General features: G+C 44.6%; 1 protein-coding gene across 1 annotated transcript in view; it reads left to right on the forward strand.

Annotated features, from left to right (window-relative positions):
- kdm6ba (lysine (K)-specific demethylase 6B, a) overlaps positions 1–9,523 on the forward strand; it is a 10,601-nt gene extending 1,078 nt beyond the window's left edge. Inside the window, exons 2-14 of the mRNA XM_055156206.1 lie at positions 5–2,011; positions 2,505–2,631; positions 3,045–3,150; positions 3,955–4,160; positions 4,727–4,839; positions 5,078–5,146; positions 5,267–5,415; positions 5,540–5,654; positions 5,880–6,067; positions 6,502–6,643; positions 6,741–6,867; positions 7,019–7,189; positions 8,444–9,523. Of these exons, the coding sequence (XP_055012181.1) occupies positions 5–2,011; positions 2,505–2,631; positions 3,045–3,150; positions 3,955–4,160; positions 4,727–4,839; positions 5,078–5,146; positions 5,267–5,415; positions 5,540–5,654; positions 5,880–6,067; positions 6,502–6,643; positions 6,741–6,867; positions 7,019–7,189; positions 8,444–8,461 (3,538 nt within the window). The 3' untranslated portion in view covers positions 8,462–9,523. The remainder of the gene's footprint in view (positions 1–4; positions 2,012–2,504; positions 2,632–3,044; positions 3,151–3,954; positions 4,161–4,726; positions 4,840–5,077; positions 5,147–5,266; positions 5,416–5,539; positions 5,655–5,879; positions 6,068–6,501; positions 6,644–6,740; positions 6,868–7,018; positions 7,190–8,443) is intronic.
- Positions 9,524–9,738: the final 215 nt, after the last annotated feature.

Consider the following 9,738-nt stretch of genomic DNA (forward strand, 5'->3'; position numbering starts at 1 on the left):
TCAGGAGGCAGCAAGAGGAGGAGGAGAGGCGGAGGAAACAAGAGGAGGAAGAGAGGTGGAGGAGACAAGCGGAAGAGGAGAGGAGGAAGAGAAAAGAGGAAGAGGAGAGGCGGAGAAGACAGGAGGAGGAGAGGAGAGCCCAGCTGCAGAGAGAGGAGCAGGAGCGCAGCAAAACTAAGGAACAGCACGCTATGGAGAACCTGGAGAAGCTGTTGAGAGTGAGCCCCCCTCAGGCCCCTCCACCACCGCCCCTGTCCACCGTCCCGCCCGCTCCGTGGCTGGGCAGCTCAGAGCGGCTGTGCCCGCCTCCTCTCACCCCTCAGACGGAGTATGCCCGGGAGAAGCAGAGGCAGAGAGCCATGTGGAACAGCAGCAGTACACTCTACCCTCCATCCACACACAGTACCTCACACCCCCACAAGCCCCCGGCCATGCAGCCTGCTCCAGGACAAGCCAAAGACTCAGCCTCTGCCATGGCACTTAGAGATCCTCCCAAACTCTACCAAGCCCCTCCACCACCGCCCCTCTCAGGCCCCGTGCACAAGGCCAGAGCCAGTGACTGTAAGAGCTCCACTCAGTTTGAAGAGGAGCCTTCAGAGATGTCCACTCTCCTGCCAGACGGCCTGGCCAACATCATGGCCATGCTGGATGAGTCCATTCAGAAGGAGGAAGAGATGTTCCAGAATGGAAAGAGCCTGGAGGACTTCTCCCCAGCTGTGCAGCCTATGAAAGGATACCCATGTGCTCCAGACCTGCTCCCAGTGCCAAAGCACCAGGCCAATCAAGAAGACGGGAGCTCCAACGCCCACGCCAGCCCCCCCGTGCTCAGCCGCCAGGGCTCCCTGGCCTCTCCCTGCAGCCGTACTTCATCTCTGAACGAAGAGGAGGAGGACTACAAACATCAGAGAGTCATCTCCAGGGCTCATGATGCTGGAGCGGGGAACACAGACTACCGCCACAGTGACCTGGCCAAGCTCTATGGGCTCCCCGAAGTGAAGAGTGAGGCAGATGAAGAAGAGGAAGAGGAGGACTCGCCTTCCTGCTCCCCTCCACGCCAGAGACCACACCTCCACCAGACCGGGGTCAACAGCATGTTCAAGTCTCTGGCCACAGTTCTGGAAAGCCAGAAGTACACGTACAGGGGAGGTCCGTTTGGCAGGCCCCCTCCCTCAGCGCTGCTTGGGCTCAAGTACTCGTCCTCACTGTCCCTGGGCCCAGACATCTGCCGCCAGCAGCAGGGCACCTCCCCAGCATCTGACTCCTCCAACCCCCCTCCCAGCCCCACTGCCCCACCTGAGTCCTGCTCCCCCCGATCCAAGAACACTCCTGCACAGGACCAGTCCAAAGCACACGAGCCTATCAAACCCATCCGCCTGATCAAAGAGGAGCAGAGGTTCACCGCCGTGTCCCAGTCTTCTCTGTCCGAGCTGGGAAAGAGCTGCGAGGTCTTGCTCAGCCGCCAAAAGCATGACGGCTACGAGAGGACGGAGAGACACCGCAGTGAGCACAGGGACAGGGAGAGGAAGAGGGACAAGGAGAAGAGGAAGAAACACGGACGCAGCAAGCACCAGGACAGGAGTGAGAGCAGGAGACACAGAGGAGATCCAGATGCTTCTTCAGCCTCCTCCTCTCACTCAAGCTCCAGCCACAGGAAACACAGCAAGAGCCACAAGGACCGAAAGGAACGGCGAGTCCTGGGTGACCTCAATACTCAGAGCAAAAGCGAGAAGATGGCAGAAATGTTTGAGAAGAATCACAAAGAGTCTACCAGCAGTAGCTCCAGCAGCGAGGAGCACCACACAGGTTCTGAGGTGGCCCCCGTAGGCTCCAATGATCTTCTGAAGCTGAAGGCGCTGTCCGATGGCCCGCCCAAAGAGCTGAAGATCCGCCTGATCAAAGTGGAGAGTGGAGACCGTGAGACGTTCATCGCCTCAGAGGTGGAGGAGAAAAGGATCCCTCTGAAGGACATCAGCATCAAGAACACAGCCAGTGAGATCATTCGCTCCTGCAAGTATGTAAAGCTTCAAAACTATTATAAGTTGACATGAATACTGGATTGTTTTGACCTGTGTTAATTTAATTTTGATTGTATTTAGAGATCGACTGATACTTAATGACCAATGTTTAATTTACTACAAACTTACCAATAGCCATTTTGTTATCAAAAACCTTTAAGAGAGCTGTGTAGTCATGCTTTGTGCAGATTTCTCTTTGCATTCAAGTGTTGAAAGAAAGCTTTGTGTGTACTTTGTTTGCTATTCAAAATTACTGAGATCAGGAGTAAGCTTTTGTGTTCGCTGCAGCCACTCTATGATCCGGACAGTTGACCCAGCAGATTGGGTTAAATGCAGTTAAATGAGGACAAATTGCAGATAATTTAAGACAGATAATTTACTTTAAAAGACTTACCAATACAGAAATACGAAAAAACTCAAAGTGAAATTGCATGCATTCACCTCTTGTATAATTGCCACTCACGACAATCCCTTCTGTGTGTTTTGCAGAGGTGCCAAAATCAAAGGGAAGTTTAAGGAATCATACCTGCTCCCGGCCTTCTCCATCAAACCCAACATGACCGCAGACGGACCCATCCCACGAGAGAGGCTCAACCCCCCCACGCCCAGCATCTATGTACGGCACTCTGTAACAGGCATTAGAAAAAGCACAACAGCTATCAGGAGCTTTTGTAGTGTGAGAAATGTCCAATAGGGAAATTCACATCAAAATAACTGTATCTATTTCTAATCTTATTGACAACCACAACAACACTGGCCCTTAATGGTTCACAGAGGATTAAACATTTCCAGTTCCATTGTGATTTCAAGATTTGCTTTTCAATATATCTGTAATTAGGGCTGACGCAAAACTACTTTTACTTTATTACATGAAAAACTCATTTATAGACTCTAACACAACATCAGACAGGGAGGGGTATAGGAGGACGGAAGGGCATCTGACACACAGGGATTTGAGGATGGGGGAATCGTCTCACAGGTATACAGGAGGATATATCGTGATTTTAACGTATTGTGTTTCTGTTCCAGTTGGAGAGTAAAAGGGACGCCTTCTCCCCCGTGCTGCTGCAGTTCTGCACAGACCCCAAGAACCCAGTGACGGTGATCAGAGGCTTAGCCGGGTCCCTGCGCCTCAGTAAGATCATTTATATGCTCATTTTGAAATCAGGCAGGTTGAGAGATGATTACATGTCTATTAAGTCTTATTTTGGCCCATTTAATTCTTGTTCAGACTTGGCTGAGCCTTGGCATAATCTGTTAAGTCATGGTTTAGTCTTAATTTAGACCTGGCTCAGTCCTGCCTTTAGGGCTCCAACTCACAATGATTAGTGATATAATGTCATAATAATTATAACAAATGTGCTAATCAATCAATTAAATCAAAAAAACACTAAATCTACATGGTATTCCTACTTAATCGCAGGACATGGCATGTTTTGAAGGAGTTAATGTAAAGTCCAGAAAATATTAATGGATCTGAAATAATAACTGGATAAGACACTCTCCCTCTGTCCACGAGCGAGATCGATTAGTTGCTGCTCCATAGGTACTGCAGCTCAAGCTTTGCAACATAAGGCCAATATTCAGGAAATAATGCAGAAGTAAAAATCTTTTTAGGCATGATGCATCAATGAGAGCTTCACCTTCCAGATTTTATTATAGTTCTATGATATTATTCTGTTACTAAATTATTAGTCGGATCATTTCAGTGTTTGATTAGTTGTGACTAGTTTGACCTTACCTGACCTTCCTTGGTTAGCACATTTATTTTCATTCATTTTTGTCTTTGTCCTGAACTTATTTTCAGTCCTTTTGTTCTGGTTTTAGGTTTCATTTTATCTAGATCATGTAATCACTAGATAGTAAATATGTTAAAGATACTTGGGGACTTTTGTCTCACAGGGTTCTAAATCTGTCTATCCCCCTGTGTGCTCTTCAGACCTGGGCCTGTTCTCCACTAAGTCCCTGGTGGATGCAAACTCAGACCAGTCTGTGGAGGTGAGGACGCAGGTGCAGCAGCCCGCTGACGAGAACTGGGACCCCAGCGGCACCAAGCAGACGTGGCCCTGTGAGAGCAGCCGCTCCCACACCACCATCGCCAAGTACGCCCAGTACCAGGCCTCCAGCTTCCAGGAGAGTCTGCAGGTGAGGGACATGCAACACCCCAAACTGCACTTACAAGCCTACACCTGCAGGGGGAGTTCATGACTTGATGCAGAAAGAAGTACTTTGAAACTGTGTATATGAAAGTGATTTGGAAGTGAATCTGGAGTTTAATCTGCAGCTAACTCACTACATGCCTCACTGTTGCTATCCCATATAAATCCTGAAAATCTATACAAAATAATCAGTCGACTAATAAAAATGTGTTGAATAAGACACCACTGACCAATTGACGAGACTATAGCACATTTAATTTCAAATGATTAAAAAACAGATGACTAATTAAATGGATAAACCTAATTAAATTATAGAGACATTAACAAGTAGCACTTATGTATATAGTAAGATCACAAACTTTGTCTCCTGTTGACTTCATTTGGTGGACACAAACAGTACTAGAAGATACACCAATACCTGCTTACTGAAATTGTACGTCTCCATGTTAGATTCTGTTCAAAATGTTTAGAAATGCAATCAGTCCCATACCACTTCTGCTCTTTGTGGCCATGTAAACCTAAGCACAGAGGCTGACAGGTGCTCTGTTCCAGGAGGAGAAGAGCAGTTCTGATGAAGAAGAGGAAGAGGAGAAGGAAAAGGAGAAGAAACCCTGTGCTGAAACTCTGAAGGAGAGCCCCAAGGACAGCACCAAGGAGAGCACCAGGTATGAACACAATCTGCTGCGGTTGCTATGACAGTTGTTTGTAATTTCACTGGTTATTAAAAAGGTGTAACACTTGAAACCAACAGACAGAATATTTCAAGTAGAAGAAAAACTAGATGTATAAAAAGTAGCCTGTTAAAATGGTTTATTCATGTTAATTAATACATATATTAATTATATAAATAAGCTTTTGCTTCTTAGTTCTTGTTTCAGTTTTCTTGTTTTTGTTTTATCTCAGCAATGAACAGAAACCACCAGGAAAGATTATCAAATTTGGGACCAACATTGATCTGTCAGACCCCAAGAGGTGAGTGTCTGGGTGTAATGTCTCGGGTTGTACTAGGCTCATTACAGTAACTGAGTGTGTTAGTTACTTCTCTACCATCTTGTACTCTCGTGAGTTGTAAGTGAGTTTGGTGTTGTTTAGATGGAAGGCCCAGCTACAAGAGCTGCAGAAGCTGCCAGCCTTCATGAGAGTCGCCTCCAGTGGGAACATGCTGAGTCATGTGGGACACACCATCCTGGGCATGAACACAGTGCAGCTGTACATGAAGGTCCCAGGGAGTCGCACCCCAGGTCAGTACAGAACACACCTGCTGTAGACCTCATTACACCTGCTGCAGTTCTTGTGTAGTCTGACTTTAGTCCTGGTTTCACTGGGGTTCAGTTTCGTTCATTGCTCCAACCATGTGCTCCACAGGTCACCAGGAGAACAATAACTTCTGCTCAGTGAACATAAACATCGGCCCCGGGGACTGTGAGTGGTTCTCAGTGCACGAGCACTACTGGCAGGCCATCAGCGACTTCTGTGAAAAGTCAGTACCTCAGTTTGACTTTTGATTACCACTGCTTCTACCTTACATTGAAATGAGATCATGTGCTCAAGGCCTGTATCAGTTTATAGTTTAGTGCCACAGTATTTGCCCACTTTATGTGCTCATCCTAAACTTTTAAGTACTGAAAACATTATAAAAGCACAATACAGTTGAAGCAGTCTAAACAGGAGTGACAGGATTTCTAATTGTCTGATGCTGTTGCAGGCACGGTGTGGACTACCTGACCGGCTCATGGTGGCCTGTGCTCCAGGATTTGTATGCGGCAAACATCCCTGTGTACCGCTTCATCCAGCGTCCCGGTGATCTGGTGTGGATCAACGCGGGCACGGTGCACTGGGTTCAAGCTGTGGGCTGGTGCAACAACATCGCCTGGAATGTGGGCCCTCTGCACGGTACTACTCTGTTCTAAACACCTGTTAAACACAGTATATACAGGCAGTGGTCAGAGAAATACTTGTTTCTCAATTTAGTTACATAGTTCAATTAGGGTATTTCCTGAATGTTTGAAATACATTTTATTAAAGAGGAGAAACCGGATTGTAACAGCCTTGTTTGGCGCACGGTTTATTCTCTAGTCAGTGAGAAATGTGCTGTTTGCACTCACATATGTACTCACAAGAGCAGTTTTAAAATGTTTAAATCAATTGTGCAATTGAAGCCTAAATTACATGAAGCTACATTACATTGAGTTTTGGAGATGTAGACAGACAACTCCTGGTATGTTTTTTAGAATGTAACATTATTAGCATACAAGAATACATTTTGCATAATATAGGATTTTGAAATAGTTTAGGTCCATCTAACCCTGGTCTGTGTGCATGTGTAGGATACCAGTACCAGCTGGCTCTGGAGAGGTTTGAGTGGAACGAAGTAAAGAAGGTCAAATCTATCGTCCCCATGATCCACGTGTCCTGGAACGTGGCCCGTAGCCTCAAGATCACAGACCCCGACACCTACAAGATGATCAAGTAAGGCTCTCCTGTACACTACCTCTAGTCCTCCTCACTGCCTGTCTGACACCTGTCCTTCCCAAGCACCTGTCTGACACCTGTCCTCTGTGCACAGACACTGCCTGCTGCAGTCCATGAAGCACATTCAGATCTTGAGGGACCAGCTGGTGGCCGAGGGGAAGAAGATCTCGTATCAGAGTCGTGTGAAGGATGAGCCAGCCTACTACTGCAACGAGTGTGATGTGAGTATCTGCTGTGCACTGGGCTGGCTTCAACACATGTCTATATGGGCCTACGTTGTACAGGAAACTACAACTCTGACAAAATTGAGTCATGTTGTCTTGTGGACTTGTGTCCCATCTCTAACAGCACATCTGTGTGTGTGTATTTCAGGTGGAGGTGTTTAACTTGCTGTTTGTAACCAGTGAGAACAGCAGTAGGAAGACGTACATGGTGCACTGTGAGGACTGCGCCAGGCTCATGAGCCCGGGCTTGGGCTCTGTGGTGGTGCTGGAGCAGTATCGTATGGAGGAGCTCATGGCCGCCTATGACGCCTTCAGCCTGGTGAGGACACACACTCTGCAGGGAGGGCTACAGGGACACACACTGGGGTTAGACATTTTTACAAACATGGAAAACAAAACTAATACTAATCACTTTCACAACACTTTCATGGCAGTGAGTTTCTAAGTGTGTTTCACAACTTTTAGAGGCCAGAGTGGAATTTTGCTGTCACCGTAAAGCTAACAACTAGCATGCTAAGTACAATGTACTTCCTGGTTCACAAACAAAGTGATTTCTGAGCTTGACACGCAGTGAGCAAAAAAACAGCAACACTTCACTTCAGGGTTAGGTTTAAAAGTGTGTGCCAGCTGTTAGGACCCAGCTCATTGGGGTCAGGGAAGTAACAAAAATAACCAAGATGTAAAATGGAATAAATTAAATAATGTTTAATCAACAGGGATGTAAAAGGTAAATTAACAAAACAGACAAAAATATATACAGAAAATTACCTAAACTAAGAAACAAAACAGAATTAACAAATAATGAGTTTTGGGCCACAAAAATGGGTCGCACAGGCTTACGTAAAAATGACTGATTAAACTATGGGACACACACACAAACTAAAGCACAAGTGTCCCAAAGTAAACCACATAAACCCACAAACAGAATCGAGTGACCAAATTTTAAAAAGCACAAAACAGATCTCAACTAAGGTGTCTCAAAACAAAAACCAAGTCAGACACATACTAGTATAAAATATACTAGTGTGACTGACACGAAAGAGACACACACAAACACAAAATGGCAGACTGACCATCAAGACCAATGCCCCACTCAAACAGGTGCTGGCAATCTCTTTAAATAGGGGGAGGGGGCTGGAGGTGAGGATGGATTGGCCAGGTGTAGATGTGCCTCACCAATCACGGGCCAGGGCTCCCACAGCAGGATTCAGAACAGCCAGCAACATAATTTAAAACACACCAAACAAATTACAACTGAAGACCTGGGCCATAACACCAGCCCATTATGTGTAAATACAGACAGCACATAGTGGAGCTTCTACGATATATCTGTAATATCACATCTGACTTCTGTTCATGAAAACCATGTACAGCTCCTTTGAACAATATAGGACAGACTTAATCACTTCAATGTAATTGCTATGCAAGTTTAGCATTTGTAGTAATGTCTAAAATTAGGTGAAGGACAAAACACTTGTTCAACTGTAAAATAGCCCTTTTCATTCTGAAATTTCAAATGTACTAACCTTCGATCAGTTTTGAGTCTAACTTGTGTCTGTGCTTATCTCCGCAGGCTGCCCCCTCCAGGTGACCACGCCTCACTGCACCTCTCTGCCAAAACCAAAACACACCCACGGTTTGAATACTACTCTCCGGTCAGACATTGTGCTAATCATTACTGTTTACAAGACATTACCACGTCACCATCTCATCCAGGTTACCCCAGAATGGTGCTCAGACCTCCAGCCAGCCGCAGATCAAACCAGGACTGGACTCATTTCTACCCATGTTGTTTTTTCTAATTCTGAGGTGCTGTTTTGTAATTTATTGAGTTTTTTATGATAGATTAGCTTAGATATATACCACATTGGCCTTGTAACGTCTATTTATGAGAGAGAAAAAGGAAAAATACTACTAGAGTTATGAACCTTTTTAACGCATTAAGACTTTTTTGAACAATTTGGATTTCTTCAGAACATACGGGTTGGCGCGACTGCTTTTCTGTGTTGTAAATGTTTTTTATAAATGTTATTTTTTGTCTTGAATGCTCTCCTGGTGTTACCTTGGAGCTGTTCCTCTTTTGTACATTTTTATTTAAATGTTTCTTCTATTTATTGGAAATACCATGATTTTGTTCTAGGGTTTGTGAGTTCTCGTATTGGTCGGTGAAAGGGGCTGCTGATTTTTTGTTTTTTTTTTGGTGCTGGCCTCTCCACTCCTGCCTTTTCTCTAAATATATATATGAATCTTTATCTTGAATATTAATGCCACCTTTCCTGTAGACTATAGGCACACTGCTAACATAGACTGAGGAATGCTGTTGTATGCTTATGAAAGACTTCACTTTTTTCCAAAGGGTTACTTGTAATTTTCTATGATGTAGGGGGCTTTTAGGTGAAATTGTAAGATTTTTTGTTGATAACAGATTTCATGGTGCTAAACGTTTTTGTTTTTTACTTTGTTTTTGTTCTCATTGAAATAAGAATTCTATTTTCTATTTTTCCTGCTGCAATATCCCCTTTCCTTTGTGTGCTTATTATTTATAGCTGCACTGTTGGAGATTCCACATGGACACCACACACCAAACTGAGCCAGACATGTCTTAAACACTTGTGAAATTGTGTGATTCTTAATAAACGCTCTTTGACAGTGATCCGTTTGTTCACATTGACCTCTCACTTCTTTAATTTAGACATGCTTTATTGATTCACAAGGGAAATTATGTGGACATAATAGCTCACACATCACAATATAGTGTAATAAACAGAAAAAATATTTAGAATTTATTATTACCATTTATAAGTAGCAAAAATAGCGACTTATGTACATACTCTATACTTAAGCCTTATTTGACACAAGAATATAGAA

Source organism: Boleophthalmus pectinirostris, unplaced genomic scaffold (genome assembly GCF_026225935.1).
Source record: "Boleophthalmus pectinirostris isolate CB_2022bp ecotype Guang Dong unplaced genomic scaffold, ASM2622593v1 HiC_scaffold_20, whole genome shotgun sequence".
NCBI classification, from domain to species: domain Eukaryota; kingdom Metazoa; phylum Chordata; class Actinopteri; order Gobiiformes; family Gobiidae; genus Boleophthalmus; species Boleophthalmus pectinirostris.